The sequence below is a fragment of the Zonotrichia albicollis genome, chromosome 14 (genome assembly GCF_047830755.1).
Source record: "Zonotrichia albicollis isolate bZonAlb1 chromosome 14, bZonAlb1.hap1, whole genome shotgun sequence".
Taxonomy (NCBI): domain Eukaryota; kingdom Metazoa; phylum Chordata; class Aves; order Passeriformes; family Passerellidae; genus Zonotrichia; species Zonotrichia albicollis.
The window spans coordinates 20,787,310-20,813,051 of NC_133832.1; the positions used below are offsets into that span (position 1 = coordinate 20,787,310).

Genomic DNA, 25,742 nt, shown 5'->3' on the forward strand with positions numbered 1-25,742 from the left:
ACTTAAGTGGCTTTACATCCATATTATTACACTGAAAACTGGTAGAAACATCTATTCCTCTAGTTCAAAACTGAGCAAAAATAATTATCTACAAATTGTTTCAGTCTGCTGCTAGTTATTGTTTCTATCATATACAGAGGAAAGGAGACAGATTATCTTAAAATTAACCTCTCACCAAAAGCACAGGGATGGAGGAACATGCAGTATACACTGGAATGGGACCTAAAAAAATAACCTTAGAAACTGAGCAAAATGGTTGTTGTTTCACTTCTAATAAGCAAGGAAAGTAAACAGAAAACACTTTTAATTAAAGAAAAAATAAAGTGAGAATTCCTTTAGGGTTTTAATTTCTTACAAATTTATGTACGATGCTGATTATTAAGAAAAATATGTAAGTTTAAAAAGGAACTCCGCTTGTTCAGATTTGTTAAAATTTCTGATTAAACATTACTGCTCTATACTCTAAGAACTTCATAATCATAGCTCAAAATAGCAATTTTATCTTCTGTGAAAATTCTTTTGTTCGGACTGATTTATACAAATTTCATAAATTCAAAATAACTTCATAAATAATTTCAAAAAGGAAAATATCTAAAGAACTTGGTTTTAATGAAAATCTGCTGAAAAGAGTCACAGCTGCATTAACCTCTCCCTGGACTACTAAATGCCTCAATAACTTAATGAATAGTTTATAAAAATATATTTTTACATTTTACTGGGGAAAATGGAGGTAGACAAAAGGAAAACACACGTTTTAGTATAATTCCACACTTGAGAACAACATATTTGCATGGAAAAAGAGCTTTTATTACTTAAGAATCCTAGTTAATAGGAAAGCCAGTAAAGCATTTGGTCTCAGTCTTTGTTGGTGCTCTACTTTAGTGTGAGGTCTAAAGGAGAGGATGAAAGGACTAAGAGCACATTGAACTTCTGCACCAAGCCAGTCAAATTTGCACATCAATTGGAGAGAGGAACATACAGCACTTCCTTATTTTTCAACGTCTTATTTCAAATACTAAAATTATCCTTGTTCTCCATATCTGATACCATGATAAGACTTCCTAGAACTTTACAACTACACATATTTCCACAAGTTTCCTTGTATCAGCTGTAATTCCACTGTAAAACAAGTGATTTAACCATGTAGTGTTACACAACTGGGCTCCCTTAAAAAAAAAAGCAAACAAAACACAAGAGAAAGAGATCTAAAGCCTGGAGTCCAGAAGCTGGAAGAAAAAAGGAGCACTGAAAGCAATACTCACCACACTAAACCACACTCCTCATATGCAAACACTTCCAGCTCTCAAAGGTCTGTGGTGCTTCTTACCAATAAAAATAACTAAGGCAGAACCAACACAACCCAGGAATGTGTCTGAATACACCACTATGTGCAGCAACTAACCAGGCAGTGTTCCAGATTCCCTGAATTCTTCAAACACCTGCTTTACTGAAACACACAATCCACACACTTGGAAAGATGAGAAAATTGACTTTTTTTAGCTGGCAAGAGCTACATCTCTTCTTTATAATGAATTCAAAATGGGAAATTTGTCATATCAGCATATGATGAGCCCCCGGACTTTTAACCCCTAAATTCAATTATGACGGCTATTTTTGTCACAAAAGAAGTAACTTATAACCACAATGGCAGTGTTAACTTAGATGCTCTTGTTGGCATAGCCACCCACACATACTGACTATATATTAAAAAAAACCCAACAAAATAAACTTAGACAACCATCTAGAATTCAGGACAAAAATCTGTATGGTAATCTATGAGCACAAGGTTTGAAAATAACATTTTCAGAGTATTCTGATTACCTCATGATGGAAACACAGCATCTATAGTTTCTTGCAATCCAATATGAATTTAAAAATCCTCCTTGCAAATATGTACTGGTGAACATCCCTATAAACAGCATGCTATGAATTTTGAATTGTTTAGTGCCTAAATCATGTTCTTCTATCCGTACTTATCAAAACAGTGGAATTCTAAATTAAGAATGACTATGCCCAAAACAGTTCCCCCCAGTTATTTTTGAAAGTCTGCCACTTACTAAAATACCTTAAGTTAGAAGATATTCTAAGTCCTTGCTTTTGGAAATATTTTGAAGTGGAGTACCACTTGCTTTTTCCATATAAGAGCATTATTTGAAAGCATATTTCAAAGTATTCTAACTTTTGCACAATAAACTGCAGTTTGAGCTGCCAAAGCATTTAAATTTTATGAAAGATGTGAAGAGCATACAGAGCGAAATGAAAATGTTGAGGAGAACTCACATTCAACATGCTAATGTAGTTTACAAAAAACCCTTACACTAATATAAAAGCAAGAACTAATAAAGCCACCAAAAAATCAAAAGCCTATTTTGATACCTACCACATACAGACCATGAAGAGTGTAAAAACAATGCTATTATGTCCCAGAATGTGTGTGTTCATGCACTTCTAGTCTCCTTGAGATAATTCCAGCCTCTAACATCAGCAGAAGATCTGAACAGGGAAGGAAAACTTCATTTGTTGAATGCTCTGATTTAATAACCTCTCTTCACTCAATTTGCCTTAGGGTTGCTGTGGCAACACTGTCTGCCACTTTCTTTAAGCTTATGACCCGAGACTACTCGTCTGCCACCTAATACATAGCAACACATCCAATGCATTCACCCTATCTGGATCATGGCACATGTTCCATAAAATTATCCAACATACCAGGACACAAGTTATTGAAACACTGAGTTCCAAGGGAACTTAACAGAAAAATTAACAGTACAATCCACAAATCTTGTGAAAGCTTTGCATTACATAAGTTACATATAGTTACATAAACTTAAAGGCTGGAACATATTTCACACTCACATCATGAAACACTGACAAGCATAGTTAGAACAAAAGAAGCCTGATGAGTTTTACTGTGCTCTTGAAAACTTGAGTTACTTCACCTGAACAGCCAATTAATACAAAATTTTAGAACCCCATTAAATGAAAACTTCAAAGCATACAGTTGATGACATTCTAATACACCTATATTCATATGAATATTGCCTGAAGTCACCCTGAAGAAAGGGATACACTCAAACATCACCCTAAAAATCATGCTTTCATAAAGCATTAAAGATGTTATGTATCAGCTTCTCCATCACTGCCTGCAAGGCTGCTGTCTGTGGATGGAGCTCCATCTTCATTAATACCCCCACCATTATTCTCCCTTTTGTGAGTTTCATCATTTGCATCCTCCTTAGGTGTGTCATTAACCTCTGGAGGCTGTTTCCCTTCAGGCAGTGTAACACTACTTGATGCAGAATGCGAATCAGATGCAGTTTGCTGTTCCTTTGCATCAGGATCCCCTAAAAATGACTCCCACACCTTGAGCCTTTCTTCCCTTTCTCTTGCAGTCTCCTCCACCTGTTAAAGAAGTGTTTATACACATCATTAGAGTCACACTTGTTAAAATGAGTATTTACACAGATGAAAATAGGCAAATATTTATATTACAGAAATATCTCAATGCTGACTGTGAACTAATGATCTGTATATCCAGTGGCTAATCCTATAAGATTAGCCACTCTGACATTTTCAGTCATTCAGGACTCAAACAGGTCCTCTAATTTTTTGCTAAGTTGAATAATTGAGAATGATTTTTGGAGACATTCTACAGCTTTTGAAGAAAAGCAAGATAACGCAGGCAGGGGAAGGGTATGGGGACAGGAATGCCAAGGACTCCTAGAATTCAAGGAGGTTTACTGTTTGGAAGACACATTGGATAAAATGGAATCACAAAAAGCTACCTGATAATCCGTTACACCATCCCATGTTTCAGCACTGAGCTGACGGCCACCAAACCACCTTCCATTTAGAGTCAACTTGCACAAATCAGCTTCTGTTGCTTCTTTAAATGACACAGAAGCAACACCATCAGGGTGCCTCTGTAAGGACAGGCAACTTGCATTTAATAATATTCTAACTAATGCATTCATTCCAATACCCTTTATATTGTCTTATAAAATCCATCAGAATATAGCTCCATTCTGATTGCACATAATCATGTTTGAAAAGTTCAGTTTTCAAGTTACCATACGTTGTTCTACTGGCACACACAACACAATTTTTGAACACAAAATAAAAGTTATTAGCTTAGCTACAAATAATGTGTCCATACACTTTCAAACTTGTAACATATAACCAAGCTCCTAGGAAGAGTTAGCTGCCTTTACATAGGCTGAAGTATACAGGTGCTTAGACATTCAGTTCTAAAAGTTTTAAAGTACTAAAAGATTAAGTCAAGTTTCCATGAAGTAAACACACCCAAATGAATGCTCCACTCATATTTACATCAGCCTAAACATTTTGCATTTTTGCACATTACATCAATTCTGCCAATGCAACATATAAAAATACCTACATCAAATATGAGAACCTTCTTTACTTGACCAAACTTTTCACACTCCGTCCGCAGATCTTCTCTTATCTCATTTAGCACTAGAGGGTCCTCCTGCAGAGCAATTACACAGCTTTAATTAAACACAAGCATTCACTTCCCTCAGCTCTATTTTAGATCCATCACAGTGGTACACGTGTTGATCTGTTAAAAGTCCATAAATTAAGTGCTATTATGCTACATTTTCAAAGCTACTTAGGAGTTGGCAGACAGCTCTCATTTGCATTTAATAAATACTACTTGTAAATAAAGCTATTCTGTGCTCATTTCTCCATTCTAACTATTACTGTTGTTTACTCCTCTTTCCATCCCAGAAAAGAGTATTGTGAGATATACAGGTTTTTCAGACAGTGAAAAATCCCGACTTGAAAAATACATTCTTATCAACATTTTCTCCTTGCTTTTGGAGAGAGATGAATGAATTTAAAGCAGATGTCTGGCACAGGAGAACATCCTTCCCAAACAGCAATTTAATTTTGCTTAATTTTGTTTTCATCCACTTAGAATTTTGCTACAACTTGTATGGCAGAAAGTTGAGACATGTTAACTTCTAGCAGCACAATTTGCAGAAGCAAACTGCATCTTCCTACCTCAAAGTCCTTGGGGTGAAACATATTCCTGATAATAATGATGCGCTCATGCCGCATTCGAGTTGCCCCATCTTTCTTCTCCGGCCTCCAATCCAGCTGTCTAATGAAATGAAGCAACAGTAAGAAGATATTGTTGCGGCTCTCTTCAGTTTCTACAAGTATTTTTTGAAAAAAAAAAAAAATCATTAATTCTGCATTTCTTGCGCTATATTAACATAAATTTTGACAAAAAGAGTTAAGCTATTCTTCTAAAAAATACAGTAATTACCCAGGTTTACTACTGCTAGCTACAAAGCATTTGAGGTTGTAAGGTACTTAAAGGCTCATAGAAGGAATACAAATAATTTTTGAAAGTATTTTTTAAAACACTGAGAAAATATTTATGAAGTATTAATTCCTTCCTAATATCAACTCAGATAAAGGAACCAGCAGTTTTCAAGTGCAATTAAAATGTCGGTATTTTACCATTTTTTCTTAACTTATTCGGGAAAAAAGGAGATCCACTATTCCCCTAGGTAAAATCTAACTGCGTTTACTTAAAAGAACATGTAAGAACACATCAACTCTTACACTGGTATTACCAGAAGATGTATTTTGTTCCCCAGTATACAGCCACTAACACAAACTAATCACATAACCCAGCACATCTGTTCTAGGACTTTGCCTTCTCACAGCAAATCTTACTTCTTGTAGAAATGCCTACTTCATATCCTGTTACAAAAACCCCCACACATTTACTTACACTTTTAAATCTCAAGATCATACACTGGGGTGGGAAAATCTTAAGTTTCTTCTTGTACCTGCTACTTTAGCTGAAGGAAACTTGGATTTCCAACGAGAGTAGTTATACCAGTAAATTCAACTCAAAAGGAACACAGTCCTTTTATTCACACAAATTGCTGTCAAATGCAAATTCATAATTTTCATACACCTGCCTACACACTGGAGACTTCTTACAGCAAGAATCATCAGTGTATTTTTGGGGCAGATATATTTCTGGCTTTAACTGATGAGATATCAAGCAGCCTTGCTTCCCTTAACTATTTCTGCATTACTATTTACAACGCTTACTGACTGTCGCTTTCATTGAAATACCAAAAATATTCAAACTTTTTTCTTCTTTAATCTGCATCTTCTTGGTTCCAAAAGGCAGAAGAACAATTTTTAAGAGACAAAATGAATCAAGGTACAACTCAAAACCCAGTATATTTTGTAACAGAGAAAGACATCTGGGGAAACTTACAGAGATAATTTAGTATTTCCTCCTAACAGCAGGCATTTCTTGCCCTTTGCAACTACTGCAGTATGGCACTAAATATATGTGAGCAGCCAGAGTGTTATGACCTTCCAACAGTAAGCCCAGATATTGTGGCAGGACTTGCACACTCTCATCCACTGAAGAGGAAGAGAGTCTTACTTCCTCAGAGTTGTAGTATTTTCTTCTACATCTGAAGGCATCATTGCTCCCTGTGTATTAATTTAATGCATCAATCGCCAAGAAGTTCATCTTATAAACAATTTAGGAGTTAGCCCCCTTCAAACGTGCAATAGTTAAGCTATTTCATTGTCAGACAAGACCTTAACCTTTGCAAAACTTAGCACTGTATTTGAAAGAAAGCATCACTTTTCTAATAGCACTTAGAAGTCTAGCAATATTTTACTGAAATAAAAAATACAAACTTCTGCTGCTGTGACAACTTCTTCTTGTAGTCTTTACATTTCTTCTTCTTTTTGCTTGCATCATACTCCCCCTTCAGTTGGAACTTTGCAACTTCCACATGCAATTTATAGCCTCGGATTTCTGCTTCATCCAGAAGCCTCAAAGCAAGTTGAACTGATTCTCTCTATTTCAAGATAAAGCACAGTACAAACTTTAAAGCACATGGCAAAATCAAACTGTATTCCAAAAAGTTGTCATTAAGTATACTGTGCTAAGAATCAAGTCCCTGTCACTGAAAACCATAATGCTGTCTTCTGACACAGCTGGCACTGTTTTCTTGATCAAAACCCAGTATTTCTTCACTCCTGTTATAACTGATTAATACTTCAAAAAACAGCTGCATATTTCATTCAAATACATCATAGACATGAATCTGCAATATCTAAGCAAGCTGATGAACTTAAAAGCAAGAATAAAAAGGCTTCAGGGAATTGATTTCCTATAAAACTTGTATCACTTTTCCACGAACAGCAGATGTTGAGACTCTTAAGTAATTTTTAATGTTTTCCTAAAAGTCCTTTAGAGTGAAGACAGCATTTATGCTTGTGCACTCCACGGTCCTAACTACTACAATTGCAAAAATAGTACAGACTACAAGCCATTTGATTTAGTACTGCCTTGTACTTCTCGCAGAACTAAAGCCAGCTGCACTTGCAATCACCAGCTTTCCAAATTATTCACAAGTGCAGCACATAAGGAAATAGTACTGCAACCTAAACTTTTAAGGCTTAATAAAGAATGAAAGCACAGTTCTGAACCAAGCCAGTTCTCAATTAAAAGTTGTAAATACAGGACTACAGTATGTTTCTTCCTGGCTCATTATTTCTCTATTTTTGGTTACACAGTGGCATATTTTCAAAGTCCACTATCTTTGGCACCCAAGACAGGAGCATGTAGAGACATGTGCAGCAGGTACTATGGCCATTTCCAGGCCGAGGATGAGGTTGGGTAAGAGGAAACAAATGAGCTTAATGGGCATTTCTGTGTAAATCTTTAAACCAGACACCTATATTCTAAACTGTGCTTTAGATTATCAAGAGTCTTCTGAATGTGATTCTGATACAATGGCCATATGTGCCTTCAGCGTGATGGACAACTTCATTTCAGTGCACCCTGACCTTCAGATAACAACAGAGGCCATCTCCTTTAAGATTTCCTTCCTTATCTTTGTACAGTTTGACCTTGTGTTCTTCTGTCTGAGGATCTCGCATGATGATACCACATTTTGACATGACTTGTACAAATTCATCTTTCGTAATGTCTGGAGGTAAACCTGCAAAATAAATCCCAACAGAAGGCTTAAGGATGGTCTATTTTTAAAAAAGCCTCATTAGAACAAATTTTCTGTAGCATTTATTTAAACTAAAGATATCAAAAAGGACAATTATTTACATACACTGCAAGAAACCACTGCCCTTCGGCCTTACCTTCTAAGCATTACTTCATACTAGTATTCTGCAAATCCTTGTACTTTATAATAGAAGTAATGCACAGAAAAATCTCTGTGCTCCCTAACATGCACACCTAGAGATTTCTTGTCAGACATCATCCACACGGCAGTGGACACAAGACCTCTGCAAATGTAACTCTCCTACCCAAGCTTCAAGTCCCATTGCACTTCTAGGTATCAGAGACAAAAAAAATCGCATAAGAACACAACCTATAAACAGACAACTGTTTTCTTCACTCACAAACTCAATAAAAAGAGTAGCGGATAATGTATTAAGATTTTAAGAACTGAACTCTGAATTGAGGATAAGAAAAAACCAGAACAGATGAGAAAATTATGTGGATGTCCCATGCTAGTTTGGCCTGCATGAAGATTTTTGAATCTTTTTGAAAATGATTGTGAAGATGCAAGTATGTGCACTCCTGTGACTGCTCACAATCACCAAGTGTACCTAAGTATAGGCATCTAAAGAAAGCACCCCACCATCCAAAAGAACTAGAAAAACACTAATAAATAAGTGCACAGATACTTCCATTTGAGCTTTCACGTTACTGTCTCATTCTCTTCCCAACATTTTTACTGTTTACTCCTTCTTACCTTATAATTATTTATTAGAGCAAATAAAAACTATAGATTAAGTGATGCATATAGTTGATCCATTGTCTCATCCTAAACTTGTCATTATCCTATCCCTTAAAAGCCTGCAGAAACTGTTTTTCCTACAGAAGAATAAATTAGTGACTTGGCTGACACAGCTCAAAGAATATACCATTTAACAGATAAAAGCATGGAATCTGTCCATTCTACTTCTTTCCCATATCTGCAATTTAAAGGTCACAAAGACATTACTCAGTCATAAATATAACATTAAGCAGCTTGCAGTGACAGATTGAATAGATAATATTAGAGACATATATGACTCTCTTTTACCATCTTTAGCACAAAGTATATAAATAAACACTCTTACCTGTCACATAAACATTTGTGTTCCTATCTTCTTCAACGTGAAACCACCCTAAATACAAGAATCTAATTCAGTCATGCTAATACATTAAACACAGGAGCATAAACATTTATATTCCAACAGATTTATGAGAATTTTTGTTGCTCACAGAGAAGTTCTGACCATGTCGTCCTTTTTTTCTTTTTATATACAGATTCCGGAGGATACTTATGAAGCACCTCACAATTTTAGAACCATTCTGCAAATTACCAGCACAACCTTATCTTTGCTGTACCAGACAACAATGATTAACTGCCAGTTTTTCGTCAGTACAATACAGGTCACAGCCTAGGCAGAGGGAAGTGCTTTGTCACTTACCTGGCTCTAGCTTCCTTTTTTCCAATTTTTGTTTTGGATCTGTTTGTTTTTGTCTTGTCTCATTGGCTGATGGTTGTGTTCCTGATTTCTTAGAACTTACTGGTTGCTTACTCTCAGTGGCTGTACCAGAAGCAGATGAAGTATCTGTCTCATCTGCATGGAAACCATAGTTGGCATGATAGGTTGCCAAGAAATCTTCTGTTATCTGAAAAGAAATTAGGAAAATTAATATAAAATTTCAAAGAAGGTTCAATACAGGTTTGTATTTTAAAGTTAGTAGGTGATGGTCATTTTCTGATCTGGCAACATAGAAAATAACAATATTTTAAAACTATCTTTGCAAAGCCATACACACAACAAGAACAATCAGTTCAGGCATTACCTGAACTAGACAAAAACACAAATTCCATGCATATGCATATGTAGTTTTTACACAAACACTTCACAGGTTCTGCCATTTTTCAAACAAAGCTTTCTGCTTTCCATGTGAGTTGGATCTGCCTGAAGGACAGAAATCAAGTGCTCCTGGCCGTGGTGAAGTGTTAAAGTGATACTGATAGTAAGCCAACAATTTATCCACATATGATGATGAATGACTGACATTTGCAGGCATCTACCTTTACATGGAATCATTTCCAGAGATGTCATGCATTTGTGTTGACAGGCAGTGAATATTACACTTAACTAGAGATGTTAACACGTTGCTTCCAAGGCAATAGGCTTTACATTATATCCTACAAATAGATACAGCGACTATATTTGGATAAAATATAAGACTCGCCAATGCCTATGCTTTAGGGACCAAAACAAAAGAAAAAAACCACAAACTATACACAGTATTTCCAGCCACTGGCAATCTCAGGCAAAGAGATACAGCATAGCTGCTTTTGTTAGCATCTCCACATTATGAAGTAATTTCTGAAGTTGCACACTCTGAAATATTTTTTCTCAAAACTGAGCCTTAACCTTTGAAAAACCTTATCTGACTCTGACCTTTGCTGCACTTGTTTCATTTGTATTCAAAAGGAAACAAAACTATGCGCCACTAAGCTATTATAAGAGAGCAATTTCAAGTGTCAGTGATGAAAATGTAATCTCTTATTTTCCATAGTAATTTGAAGCTTGATGTTTGAGCTCTAAAATTTCATTACGACAAATCAGAAATGCAAAATTGACAGTAACAGGCTTGTCAGGAACAATGCAAGATGCCACGGAGTCCCATAACTTTAAAGGTGAACACAAAATAACTCTTAGGCTAAACAAGATTTGCTGCACACCTCAATGAAGAATGTAAATGGCTGCTCTTACAGGTATGATGTAACACAGCATCAAGAGAAAGTACAACACATTTAGTGAAAAAAGGAAGATACTGCTCTAACCAGGTGCATTATCTTTGACACTAGCTATCTTAGCGAATCCTTAGTGCCACAGTTGATGAGATCCAGAGAATTAAGAAGCTTCTGTACTTGCTGGTGAACAGCATTATTAACTTTCATCAGAGAACCTATTAGTAAAATAGTGATTAAACCTGCAAAAGCATTATTTTTCAGCTTCTGGGGGAACCGCACTCAGTGTAAACCTCCATTTACTTTTAGCAAATTATCTACCACAGACTATAAAATTTTGTCACTCTGTAACAAAGATGTTTTTTGCATAAAACACTACCATCCTACCATATGGCCATTACCACTACTTCACCTTAAAATGTCTTTTTACAAGCAGTTTATACACATATAAAGGCTTTCATTGGAACTCCTGTCATACCCGACAGCACTAGCAACAAGTAGTCACAGAACTACTTACTGGGAACTTCAATCCGGTTCTGGTGGAGCACATCACAGAGATCAGTCCTACCTACACATGCACACAGTCACACAGTTTAGGGTGATTAAGCTTATAGAAAAAGAAACACAATACTACAGAATACGTGAGCATGTAACTAACTGCTGGTGCCACTGAAATGGAAAGGAATAGAATAACCAAATGAAGAACAGATACCCTGTGCTTGCAGATGACAGCCAACGTCTGTATTTTCATGGCAAGTGATGCAAGCAGCAGATGAATTTCACATGTTATTTTGTGCTATGTCTGTGAAGCTAAACTAAAAAAGTTGGCATTCATCTATACAGTACCATTGAAATTAAAATAATTAAATAATAAACAAGGTTGCAATTGCTTCTATTAAATAATTTACTGTCTCCAAATTTTTCTAGGGAATGCTGGCAGATAATATCATTCACTTTTTGCCCTGCTTTGAAATTTGCCTTAGTGGAAGTTCAGCAGACACTGTACTCCCAAAGCAGAGCAGCAGTGCAATGCCAGTCTATGGATAAAAATTACTTAGACCAGTCAGAGTATCTTTTGTCAAGAAACAGATTAAAAATTTCATTACTGCCCAAGGAGAAAGAAGTTCAGCTTCTGGTTACAAGAGTCTCCTCAGTTTATCTAGGTAAAAAATTCTGTTAGTAATCATCAGAAAAACTCCATGGCATCCAGCTGGGTAAAGAATCTTTGTGCAGCACTGTGGGTCATGGATAGGTCACCAACTTCTATTATACATCATATTCACTAATGAACTTCTCTGCCCCTATTTAACCTATCCAACCCTTAATGCTATCTCCTCTCCAAGACGAAACAGACAAAAAAAGCACTTAGGAAGCACAAATGCTACTGAGAAGAGACACATTCCAAAAGAGGCAAGAAGAAGGGGAAGAAATGTGAGCAAAACAAGAAGAACCCTCTTACAAATTACTGTTGTTACTGGATATAGCATCCCACAGGGAGCCAGAAATACTCATTTCTCCATTGCTCCACTTTCTGAGTCTGGATTTTTCACATTTTTACCCCTCCATAAGCCATCTGCTCCACAGACACCTTCCTAGGTTTACACGCATTCAAACTTGGCACTACAGGCTTCACTCTCACTCAGATTCTCTAGATTGCAATGAATTCACAGTCACAAACTAGAATTGGCACATTACATCCATCAAGTAGATGCCATAAAACGTCTTAATATGAAATTAAGTAATTGCTCTCATTCATTGCTATATAAGGAAACTACTATTTCACTCGCAAATCAGTAGATTGGCTCAACATATTAAATCTATGTCCACTCACCCTTTGAGGAGCCATGTTATTACAGCAAGACCATATTTCATAGTTAAAACATTTAACAAAATTTTAAAAAACTAAAAACTGTAATGTATTTCCATGCTGTGGAATGCCACTAAGACAAATACACTTATTTTTCAAATGTACTTCTAAAGCTGGAGAAGATGGAAAAACACATCTCTTACTTGACATAATTCTCAGATAACAATGAAAGAGAGATAGTACTACTCTGTTTCCATATAGACTTTATAACATACTAATTAATTTCTACACTGCCCACAAAGAGATCACCACAGCTACTGTGGTGAGACTACAGTGGTGAGCTACAGAGACCTAAGCACATCCCAGGCACCTCTGATCAACATGCACAAATATAACCATGACTTCATCCCAGGCCCGAACAGTTCTACAGATTCTCCGCCCAGGCAAATAGCCAACACGCAGTTCCTCACGACAGCGCAGCCGGCCAAAGACGGAAACGACACCGTGGTTTTGCCTTTAAAAAGGTATGTTTTGGTGCTGCTGAGACTCGCAGCAGACACGATGTGGGTGAACGCAGACGCCTGCGTACCGACGAGATCCGGCATCAACCGCTCCTTTTTCTCCCCCTTCCTCGGGGCTCCCCCGTACCTACCTTGGGGAACCAGGCCTTCTTCTCCAAGTCCCACTCGTAGGCAGCCCCGTCCGCCGGGTCCACGTAGGTAAAGGGGTCGGACTCGCCTTCGCCCTCGGCTGGCTTGGCCTCGTACTGCTGCTGGAGCTGCAGCTGCCGGTAGAATTCCTCGTTTCCATCCTCGCCGCTCATGCTGCCGCGTTCACTGGGCCTCGGACACCAGCGCTCTTTCCGCCGCTGTCTGAGGCAGGCAGGCCCGCTCCGCCCCTCTCGGTGGCGGGAACACGCGCGGACAACCCCGCACCTCGCGCGGCCGCCACGACCGTTCTCGGCCCTAGCGCGCGCGCGCACAAAACCGGATATACCCCATCCGCCCCCATACCTTCCACTCGCCCCGCCTCCTTACCCCGAGCTGTAGCCAATGAAACGAGCGGTATTGGGTCATGCGGAGACCGACAGAGCCAATGGGAAGCGGAGGGAGAAGTCCTTCCTGTGAAGGGCGGACGCAGGACGCGGGGCCTGGGCGGGGCCTGGGCGGGGGCCTGGGCGGGGGCCTGGGCGGGGCCTGGGCGGGGGCCTGGGCGGGGCCTGGGCGGGCCTCTGCTGTCAGTACGTCCGTCGTGGGACGGGGGCCGTTGCCACAGCGGCCCTGCCCCTTTTTCTCTTACCTTGGTTTTTTTCCTTTCCCTTCACCCTCAGGCTGCCGCTGTGTTTCACCATACACAGGCGGGGGCCCTGCGTGAGGGCAGCTGCCTCTGGCGCACCAGACTGCTTTGGGCGAGAAGCTGTACCTTGACCGGCTTTGCATGGAGTATACTGCTGCAGTCCTCCCTGCTGCATCTGTTTCCCTATTACGCCTCCGACAACACTGGACAGTGAAGAGGCTTGCTGCCAGTGGTGCTGTGCAAGGCTGGCTGCCGTTCGGCACTGGAAGTGTACGCATGTCCTACTAGAGGCAAAGGTAGGGCCAATAATAGAAAAATTAGATTGAAATGGCAGTCTGCATGTCAAGGAATCATATTGCTTCTCTCTGCCCTCTTGGCTGAGAGTGTCCAGCGATTGTGTTCCCATAGAAAAGGGTTCGTACGTCGTATTAGTGGGATGAAGCTTGGCTTCAAAACACTCAATTCCTTTTGCATTGATGATGTCTGCAATTACTACTCTGTCTGTGGATACTTAAATATTTTAAATACAAATTTCACCCATTTCTTTTAAAAGCCCTTCATCTAATGCCATCTAGTGGTTTTTACAGTGTAGCCCAGACAGCATTACTTGAAAACAGAATTTTAATGGCTATTGTATTTTAAAGTATTTCTATTTAGAGGATGAAGCAGCACACTCTTCATGTTTTCTTTGGCAAACCTTAACCTGGAGTTATAAAACCCTGTGTATCATTGTACACACTATAGATGAAAACTGAGCTGAACAGCCCCAGCAAAACCAGCAGTGGCTGGTTGCGAGGGGCAAAAAGATCTTTCCACTCAAAAATAAAAATAATAAACAGAAGTCTTCTGGAAATCAGTATACCAGGAACAAATATAAAGACTGGAATGGTAATTAAATCAAAGACATGTGATTGTGAAACCCTGCAGGGAGAGATGAACATCAGCTCCCTGACTGGGCACCAGGCTGTCAGACAAAATTGCTGAGGATATAGAGTTCTGGTAACCTTTGCTGTTGCACAAAGAACATCCAGCCTACTTAATGACATCTTTGATGCTTCAAGAATTTTCTCTAGGCAGGTCTATTATGGTAGTTGTCCAAAGATTGCTTTGTGATCCCTTATAAACTTACCACCTAAGGGACATTTTCTACACTTTCAAACAGTTATTAGATTTTGGAGTGGAGCATAAGCGGCTTGACATAAACTGTTGGTTGCTTATAAAATTTGGAATTGGGTATATATTTGGAAATCAGATAATGATAGCCTTAAACTTGTAAGAAAAATATAATTTAAGTCTTAAATTGCTTGTTTTATTTTTGCAGGATTCTATTATTTTAATGTTTATTACCTGAGTGTTTGCAGTGAAGTCTGTACAGCTTTCCCTGCTGTGCAGATCTGCCTACAGCAGGGCGATAGGTTTGTCCTGCGGAGCAGGAAATCCAAGTTTATTCTCAGTCCAATGGGAGTGAGACAGTGCTTCTGTGCAGCAGGGGTAATGCTCAATAAAACTGCTCTGCACACTTTGATGTAGTTATGAGGACAAACTGCCTCGAGTTCCCTCACACTTCCTTTGCATAACAGAATATGTGACAGCAGCTGCTGTGGTGCAGCCTCCAGTGGTGTCACTGCCATCTGTTACCTCATCCTTGGTAAAGACACAGTGAACAGTCCAGGGAGACAACTCAGCTGGAAACTCATCATTTTGTGGTGTCAATACAACTTTCCTCACAATCTTATGCTTGAAAGTACACAGATCATGGCTGCACAAGCACTGCTGCTGCAAGCTGCATCTTCTGAGGAGGGCGCAAAGGGCGCAAGCGTTCCAAAGCTGGGATCAGTCCAAGTTGTCAAGAAATGATGTTTTAAATTCTGGCAAAATGTCTCAAAGCAAATATTAAAAGGAGGCATTAGCATGATGATTCTGTATCTGTGTCTGTGTGATACAAGCCCATTTTGGCTCATCAGAGCTGATTGATGTCCTAAAGGTACAACCTGAATGTTGTTCTAGAGGTACCACCTACTAAAAGTATAGATAAATTGGTTTTCCTGAAGTGTTTTGCTTCTTTTAATAAGGGAACCAGCAATTTGCTGGCTAATCCTTAATTTGGTAGGCACTATTTTCCTGAGCTGCTTTGTTATGTTAAGTGAAGGCAGTAACTAATGACTAAGTACAGACAGGCTACTCCTCTGAGCTTTTCAAGGGTCTGGAGCCTGTATCTGTTACACAGGTTACTGAGAGTGATGAGGAGTCTTAATGGTAGGAAAAATTACAGAACGAGTACAGATGTACTAAAAATTCAATATTGTGTCCCGTGCATGGAAATTCCACGTCATAGTTCACCTTGCGCTGGGGGGACCATCTGTGGCAGAGCTGACAACTAAATGCTGATTAAAACCCATATTACATTTTTAAAGTAACTCTGATTGAAACGTGTAAGTGCTGTAGCTGTGTGTACCTTTGGGTTATTCTTTAATTGTAATATTCTTAGCAGAAGCACAGGAATGTCAACAGGCAGCCCATGTAAAGTAAAACAAAATTTTTGTGGGAACAGGAGCGGGAGCTTTAAAATGGCTGTAATTGTGTAACTAACTTTTATATCCCAGTCACTCCCACTTTAGCAATGTTTTGACATAGGTTTCTTAATTTTTGTGGATTTTGGGGTGGATTAACTACTGATATTGAAACTGTTGCTAATGTGCATGTGAAATGTCTACATTTCATTCACAAAACAAACTAAAAAAAACCCAGTGTGTCCTAGAAACTGTATTTACTTTCTCAGTATGACTCCATATGAACAGAACCTTTGAGGGAGTCATCCTTCAAGTACTTTGTGCCTTTTTTCCTACCTATTCTTACGCTGTGGACATAAATAGTGAACCCCTAATTATTCATCCCTTTTATTTGCCAGATAATACTCAGTACTTATGTAAATAGATGGTATTTCCATATGCTTTTATAGAATTACACTTGTATTACTTAGGGATGAAAGAATCTGGTTTTGGAACACTGAGAAAAGATTGCAAAAGAAGCAACCCTTTTCCCCTAAATCCAGTTATAGTAATGTGGAGACCTTTTATGCATAATGATATTGTGGGGAGTAGATGTAATAAATAATATCAGATTGGTTAGATAAAAATATATGTCGACCCATATATCACTCTAATACATCATGCCATGAAGATTTGAATGTACAGAATTATCAATGCATAAAGTACATAGAATAATTAAATTGTGGCTTGAAATATTGCCAGTCTTTAAACAGAACATGTGCAGAATATAGCAAAAACATCAGTTTTGTAACAAGATATATTCACAGTAGAAAGACAATCCAGTTAGAGGAGGAGTTACACAAGCAAAAAGTAGCTGCATGCAAATGAAGAGAAACGGTGAATTAGGAAACTGGGTTTTAAGGGTTAGCCAAAGATTTTGCAGTGGGAAATTTGGTCTCTGACAGAGACAAACTGTGAAGTCCAGAAACATGTAGATCTGTTTCCCAAAGGCATTACTAAGCTAAAATAAAAAAGGCTGTAAGCAACGGTATTGTTGGTGGATATTTCCTTGGTTTAGAATTTCCTGTAGTAAGATCCAGGAAGATAAATGTACGTTCATAAGTGTGTAGGCTTATCTACTTATTTCAGTCTCACCCTGCAGTTTCATGAAGGAAAGAGAGAAGAAGAAAACAGCTGTGCAACATGTTCATATTTGTACATGGCTCTCTTCCAGGCAATGTGTTACATTGAGACAAGGAGAGTAAAATAAGGTCTCTGGAGTCTGCTTTGCAATAAATTGTATTTCTGTACTATTGGATTTCCATTTATTTCAGTGATCCTATCCTGGTTTGCAATTGGTACAATAAAAGGAGGAATCCATTTGAAACGTAGTGCATGTAGCCTTGCAGCGACATGAGGACCATAGTAAAAAAAGGCCATGTCTGATGGGATTAAACTGGTCTGTCATTAACTGGTTTATGATGATGACTGAGGTTGTATTGCAATGCCCCTGGGATTTATAGTTTGGCCTTATTTTTCTGGTCAGAGCAGGCAAGAGAGAGAGTCTATAAATACATTTTCTCATCTTATAATCGACTTAGTTAATGATGCATGAGTGGATGAATCTCCAGCCATATGTTGCTAAGGGGCTCTGTGCAGTTGAAGGAGGGCTATACCTTCAAGGGTTAGCTGAAATTGAAGGTTCTGTGACTGACAGAATTATTTTAGCTCATATGTTGCAACTTGTGTTCTATATTTTAACACACAGATTCTTTCTTGGAATAGAAGTCCCTTCATTTAAACAATGGAAAATCTATTGTGTTTTCTATCACCAGCTTCCACAGAACAAAATTTTGGTTCAGGGAACATAAAATTCATGAAAATAAGTGTCACTCAAATATTTTGTAACATGGGGTAGGAAGACTTGCCTCCTGTACTTCCTGATGGGAAGGCAGTCCCTGCCAGCAGTGCTGCTGTGCATGGACAGGCTGTCCTGATTTGCCTCTGCAAGCCCAGTCATAAAATCAGTGGATTTGAGATCAGAAGGCCTATGGCATTAAGACAGCCTATCTTAATGTTAAAAAGGGATACAACTTGAAGAATAGAAAATTAGTATAGCAGAAAAAATCCAGCTCTCCCAGTGTGCTTGAAGATGTGTAAGCCACTTAGATACAACCACATACACTACAGCAGAAGTGGATCTGTGCAGGTAAAGAGTCAGTCTGCCTCTCCATTCTGTGCATTTTTCACTTCAAACTCACTCTGCTCTGGTTTGATGGATTGACCACACACTTCCATCTTAGAGAAATCCAGGTTGTGCACTCAAGACCACTTTGGGATATAAAGTAAGGCAGAAGGGGATATTTGAGCACTTCAGAAGTGCACTGTAAATCCCAAATAGAACCCTTGATACAGATCCACCCCAATTTATTGATATTAAATCACTGTAACAATAAAAAACTCTGCACTATCAAGATGTTTTACCCATATATCACAAAGAATTTTACAAGTGTGGTTAAAGGTGATTATAACGTTCTCAGAGAAATTATCACCTGCTCATTCCCTTGACTTCTTAGGAACATCCATCTCACTACAAAGCAGTCAGCTCTTACCCAGAATTTCTGTGTCACTGACAGAGCAACAGCTACTGTGGATCTGGCCCATATTGCTTTTTCTTTTTTTACTTTACAGTGCTACAAATCTTAGCCTTTCATTTTAGCATTCTTTCTTGTATGCTTACTAATTTTTAACATTCAGGACAAGAAAATAAATAAATAAAAAATGTGCCTGGTTGATAGTGTTATGACCAAGTGGCTTTGCTTGCTTGCTGCGGATGCAAGCAGTTGTCAGAGGGAGCTCACAGTCATGACTCAAAAAGCAAGTCACCAAGAACAAAACTATCCTTACAGCCAATTCTTGCACCAACTCTGCTAAGTCCCTTCCTGGCCAGTACAAGAATTCCAGCTAGGAATCTGTGTTCATTCCTGGAAACATGAGTAATCCCTTTGAGCTTATGCTGGAAAGCTCAGCTGTTGCAGCTTCTTCCCCCACACAATTTGATTTCTTTATTCCATACTTTGAAAGATGAGGAACTGCTGATGAACACACTTTCACAGATAGGGCAAGCCATGGCACCTCTTTCCAGGACACCAGTAGCAGGAACTTGATAGCAATGACTCAGTTTCTGTCCTTCTTCTTCCCACATGGACTAAACACTTTCCTCTTCTTTCGTGATGCTATAATCTGTTAGCAGTGTAACACTGATTTCTGAGCCACGCATGCTGCCTGTGACTGACAGGGCTCTGGTAGGAGAACTGCTCTGGGGAGCACTGGGAGGCTTTGCACAGAATGCTGCCTTGCAGCATGAGACTTGCTTTTTAAAATGTTGCCGGAAACTTTTACTCAGCCAATAAAGAGCAAAAGGGTTGACGCAGGAATTGCTGAAGGCCAAGGCACGGGAAAAAATAGTTGCTATCAGATGAAAGGTGGAAGCATTGACAGAAGTGTGGTATGTAAAAGAGCGGTACAGGTAGAGGATGTGGTTGGGCAACCAGCAGAAGGCAAAAAGAGCCACAAGCACCAGCACTGTCTTTGCAACTCTCTTGCGGGATTCAATCTACAAGAAAGAAATGCATAGCTGGTGGTAATAGCAATTCGTAAAATATTTGTGTTGTTGGTGCTGATTTGCAAAGCAGTGTGAAAGTCTAAATGCTTGAATAACCAAAAAAGCAAAAAGTAAAAATAAAATGAACAAATAAAACCCCAAACCAGAAGACCTAAACCAGAAAATAAATCTATTTCATATTTTTAACAAAGCATTCCCAGTCAAGAGCACATTTCTTTTCCATTATACATCATATGACACTCTCATCTAGACTAGGACTTAAAAATACGGTAATTAATGTGTCAGCTCACATGGATGAGGTCCCAGTATTTAAAATTCAATGTTTTAACTCTTGAGTTTACAGGGTCACGATAAAACACAGACCTGTCTCTCTTTAGGAAAGAGTGGACACTCACAAATGACGAGTCATGAGCATATGCCTAAGTGCACAGATGAGTTTGGATTGAAATTTGGTACGGGCTAAGTTTGTGGAGCTTTTTACTCCATTATGAGGTAAAGTTCTGCACTTAAGAATTAGTATTTAATCAACACAATAGACTTTAGAAAATTGGAGAGTTTAGTGCTTGATCAGAGCTTACCTGCTTACGGGCATGAGAATGTTCTTCTGCTGGCATGTTGGATGTACTTTTATATAAAGTTCTGGCGATAAGAAAGTAGTAGACAGAAATGACAGCTAAGGGCACAATATAGAACACTAAGAAGCAAACCAGGGAGTGAGCTTCCTGCAGGATCTTCTCAGATACAGGATAGGGGGCACACGCCTCAAAAGTTATATTTTTCTCAGGATTGCTGAAAGAATACAAATCTGAAAAAACAGCCTCTGGGATAGCAAATATCATGGAGACAATCCAAACACAGCCCGCTTTACAGCAGGTCTTCAGGAGCGCATCTGAAGTCTGCAGTTCCAAGGGTTTAACAATGGCTCTGTACCTAGAATGACCAACATTGCTGTCAGAATAAACACAGAAATAATGTGAGCACATACTGCAAAATTCTTAAGGCTAAAGCCATTACTGTTCTCGCTAAACAAAGGGTGCTGGAATTCTCTTGGAAATGAAAGCAGACACCAGCTCTTTGGAATTAAAATCAAAATGTAAAAATTAATTTCAGGCATGTATTTTAATGGATTGACAGGCAGGAGTTGCCATTAAAACCTTCCTATGTAAAGATGACTTCTAAAGTTTGGATTGGAATCACTAAGGGCAATCATCACTCCTAATTTTATGACACTGCCTTGAAAGATATATGAGGGAATTTGTATGCAACATTGATGAAGGTACGAAACAGGTTAACTACTTTATAAATAGATGAAACCATGCATGTTCGCCCTTCCTTTCCTCTGTCTTCCTGAGACCCCTGCTGAGTGCAGTGATCTGACTCAAAATAATACTCCAGGATTCATTCTTATTTATAAAGCAGGAGAGGGCGCTGCTTTTGATTCATGCCTGTGATTCTGCAGCATATGGACTGAGTCAGGCATACAAGAAGAATCTGGATTAATCTATAGATGTGTGATAATCTGTGTGGAACTGGGACATAGACCGATTTCCATGAAGGTGGGTGAAGCACAAGAAACAATATACCCTGCTCCTAAAGGACCAGGGAGTCTTGATAATGCAGAAAGAAGCAACCCCTCCAGGGGAGCACAAGGCTGGCATGAAAAGAAAGGCGGTTAAAAAGGACCCAGAGGATAAGAAAGCCTAGTTGTGTCATTTTGCACAAGCTGAGGATCTGGTCTTTTTCTCCTCTAGGCAAATTTAAATAGAAAGCTGGAAGCTGGCTTGCTATTTATCAAATAAATACTATTTTTATACACTTTGAGCTCTTCTAGCATATTGGAACACAACAGTCTGGCATTAAGCCCATGACTGATCTGAGCTTGCTCTGTAAAAAGTTTATGATGTAGTTACTCTGTGAGAATGTAGTGCAGAGTATTTATATAACAGCTACCATGAAGAATTAAACACAGAAACAAGTGTCTAAACCATACAATCAGAGGAGAGTTGGGGTTGGAAGGGATCTTTGAAGGTCATCTAGTCATGGTCAATTCTGAATTGACATCCTACAGGACCAAGACCTTGGAGCTACAATAGATAGTTCAACATAAACATTAGTTTATTTTCAGCAGTAGTTAAAAAACCCTAAAATAAACCCCAACCAAAACAACAACAAAAAAGCAAAATGTTAGGTAGTATTAGGAAAAAAATGGAGAACAAAAGACACAATTATGCAATTACCTGTATCCCTGATTCATGCAACTTTTTATTATCATGTGTTGCTCTGCACACCTTAACTAGAAGAAACACAACCTAAGGATGGATTATGACATGAATAGCCTGGAGACATGAAGAGAGATCACTGTCTCCCAACACAAGTGCCAGCACCATCAAATGAAGCCATGTGCAGTGCAGAAATAAAAGGAGTTACTTTGTACAGGCAGTGAAAGCCATTGCTAAGCAAGTTCAAGAAAAAGCTGAACAAGTATCCAAAAGAGAAATTCTTGGAGGTTATAATAAATAGACAGAAACAACATCTGTTCAGTGTCATCTGAAGGTATAGGGTTAAAAATGTAGTTCAATAGAGGTTTTTTATTCTTCCTACATGTCTTTTCTTGTCCTTATCCTACCACTGCTGGAGGCTAATACTGGTCTACATGGATCCTTGATTTGACCCTATGCAGTCATTCCTGTGCTGGCTGATTATTTTGGAGTACAGTAACTGTACCACTGGTAAAATTCTGGACACATGAACAATTTGCTATTACATACAATCCACAATCGCTGGCAGACAAGAGTACCTTTTTTCTCTCTCAGTACTAAATTTCATTTTTTGTTTTTCTACTCCTCAATGCTCCTGCTGATTGAACTGAAATCTCCTCTTAGTTTTGTTCATTCAAGAAAGAAGTACGCAGAAAACAGATTCAGCACTTACTGACAGCAGTCAGAACACTGATCCCTCCTAGTAATGCTGTCATTACAACCTGAGTTTAATTTCATGACCCCTGGGCTAAAATATTTCTGTAAAAGACAGAAGAACTACAAGAGAAAAAGAATTATATATATATATACACTTCTCAAGGTGAAAATTACATTAGCCATCAAATCACGAGAGTCATTCCTTTGTCCCCCAGTCTGTTCTGTGTTTTCATTTGGCTTTTTATCCCATGTCAGTCTTTTATGTTCTAGGATTTTAAAGCATCCCTGAGTACATAGGTTAAAGAATTTTCACTCATAATCAGTTTTGTTTTTCATCTTCCTTGACTACTTCACTGTACCACTAGATAGCACCAATATACTGTCTTTTCCCAACTTAAGCCATTTCCTTTTTCTGTGCAATTGAGAAAAACCCTTGTACTGTACCTCAAACTAATAAAAGGTCAGAAGAGTTAAAGAGTTTTCCTCACCTCACTGCCTTAAAAAGAAGTGCTACAATTTTACTATCACACATTTTAAAATTATATGGGGGGCTGGTATGTTGGGATTTTTAATCTATTGCAATGTGCTGTTTAAGACTGTGCAAAATTATGATATCTGCTATTTTATTAATTTCTAATTTCAAACCTGCAGCGTCTCCTGGCAAATCAGTTGCACAGACCCACCTGTCAGCACTGAGAACAGTCAGGGTAAACACTGATACTCCAACTGATGTTAACTGGATAAAAGACAGCAGCTTGCACCCAATTCTTCCGAAGAGCCAGGTATCCACAATGTAACGTGTTGCATCTATAGGCACACACGTTAGTAAAAGCAGCAGATCTCCGAATGCCAGGCTGGTGATGAAGATGTTGGGAACCGTCTGCATTGATTTAATCTTGAAAAAAACTTTGATGAGTATTGCATTTCCAAGGAGACCCACTGAAATGATCACAGCGTATGTAACATAAATTGTGCACAATATTTCTAATCCTGGAAAGGAGTCTTCGGTCCATTTTTCATTCGTGCTTTCATTTTCAGAGCTTGATTCCACAGATGCACACAAAGTCTGATTAGCTGATTGCAAGTATAATTGAGACATTTCTTTAACTGTCTCTTCTCCCCAGGCTGGACTTCAATTGATAAAAAAAATGTTTAATATTTAGCTTGCAGCATGTCAGCAGGGTCAATGGAAAGGTAGAGGCTTGTGTCTGAAAAACAGATTCCTGTTGCACATTAAATACTTTCACTCCCTTCTGTATCTCAAAACATGCCTAGGAGAAATGCACATAGGTCTTGTTCTGAACTAGATAGGAGGAGAATTTTTTTATTGGCTTTTCAGCTAGTGGAAAGAGAGGGAGGAGGAAAAGAGAAACAGAGTTCCTTTAAATACATTAGTTGAAATGAGGTGGGATTTTTACTGCAGATATACTTATGATAAGTAAATATCATATTGTATCAAAACTATAACATTAGGGTTTGTGTATTACATAGCAAACATTTATTACTGTTGTTCAAAAATTTCTAAAATGAGACTATAATGAAAACCTGAAATAGTTTTCTCAATAGTATGGCTAAGCACAGAATATACTAAACACAAATGGCACATAAATGGCCACACATTAATGGCAGATAAAATATATCAGAATATAGTTAATATTTTCTGACAAAGCAATAGAAACGGACTATGCTCTTGTTGCAGCGTGACAGGGTGGTAGAAATGCTGCACCTTCTTTGAAACACCTCCTTCAGAAGCCGCTCAGAATAAGGCCACAAGAACAGCCATTTCGAGTCCATGCGCATGCCACAGATAACTCAGAAGAGGAAAGGCAGAAAGGATCTTTGCATGATATATTCCAGCAAGGGGTTTATTGCATTCATCATGCCAAAGGGACCAGAGACAAAAGACCAAACCATGTGGTCTGCACGACTGAAGTGTGGGGTCAGTGACCAATGACCCGAGGGCACAGGTGAGGGCAAAGGGTAGGACCAAGGGCAGCAACCTGCAGGGGGATGAGGGATGAATAATTGGGGTGGGCAGTGTCACCTGGCCAATGGGCGAGGCAATCTGATGTAGATTGACAGTAGTGCTGCAGAGCATCATGGGTTACGTCTTCTCTATAACCCTAGGTGGGGAAAACTCTATGATAGAGTCTTCCCTGAGGGGGAGGAGTCAGAGCATTCCACATGCTCTGATTAGCCTTTCTATCACAGAAATGCAGTGACGTTCCAAAAGGCAATATAAAACCAAAATTTATGGCCACAGTACTGGTAACACTTAGGTTTTTTCCCTTGAAACAGTCCCACTCTTTCAATTTATGCCAAAGTATGAAGAAGTTTACAGGTAGTTGCTGGATAGATACCTGTTATCTTGCAATAATCCATGTACATATTGGCTTTGAATGGTAAACTGGTGAGTCAAATCTTATGAGAGAAGATTCCTGATTTCCTCATGCTTTCTCCATCAGACATGTTAGTATTAGTATGGGTTTTCTTATCTTTAGATATGTCAACAGTCAAATCTCAAATAATCTCATAATGTGCTCAAATCATCTTACTTTGATGAACTCCTGCTTAACTTTTCGGTAAACTAAGATACAAGAAACGTGGTGCATTGAGCTAAATCTCCTAAAATTAAGAAAGTCAAGATCTAATTCTAAATAGTGGGAGTAGAAAAGAGATCAAAGGCCTGAAGCCTTATGCCTTGAAAATTAAGATCAGTCACTGGAGTATTTTTCCTTCAGATTGTTCTTGAGCTGTGACATTGGAGTGGAGAAGGTATCCTGCTCAAATCACAAAAGCAGCCTTATA

At 38.7% G+C, this 25,742-nt stretch overlaps 2 protein-coding genes across 3 annotated transcripts; both read right to left on the reverse strand.

Annotated features, from left to right (window-relative positions):
• Positions 1-783: 783 nt before the first annotated feature.
• Positions 784-13,599, reverse strand: HTATSF1 (HIV-1 Tat specific factor 1). The gene is made up of 9 exons (XM_005495783.4): positions 13,262-13,599; positions 9,517-9,721; positions 9,163-9,210; positions 7,864-8,018; positions 6,706-6,869; positions 5,026-5,125; positions 4,400-4,489; positions 3,786-3,923; positions 784-3,402 (listed from the first exon to the last, which is right to left on the reverse strand). The coding sequence occupies exons 1-9, from the start codon at positions 13,430-13,432 to the stop codon at positions 3,118-3,120; spliced, it is 1,356 nt and encodes a 451-aa protein (XP_005495840.1). The 5' UTR covers positions 13,433-13,599; the 3' UTR covers positions 784-3,117.
• A 5,205-nt stretch (positions 13,600-18,804) lies between these two features.
• BRS3 (bombesin receptor subtype 3) lies at positions 18,805-24,260 on the reverse strand. Of its 2 annotated transcripts, none has more exons than XM_074551448.1 (3): positions 23,618-24,260; positions 20,598-20,967; positions 18,805-20,010 (listed from the first exon to the last, which is right to left on the reverse strand). In XM_074551448.1, exons 1-3 carry the CDS (start codon positions 24,031-24,033, stop codon positions 19,603-19,605), a joined length of 1,194 nt encoding a protein of 397 aa, XP_074407549.1. In that variant the 5' UTR covers positions 24,034-24,260; the 3' UTR covers positions 18,805-19,602. The 2 variants fall into 2 exon arrangements, with proteins under 2 accessions (XP_074407549.1, XP_005495839.2); XM_005495782.4 differs by having other exon boundaries at positions 20,598-20,949; positions 23,618-24,259.
• Positions 24,261-25,742: the final 1,482 nt, after the last annotated feature.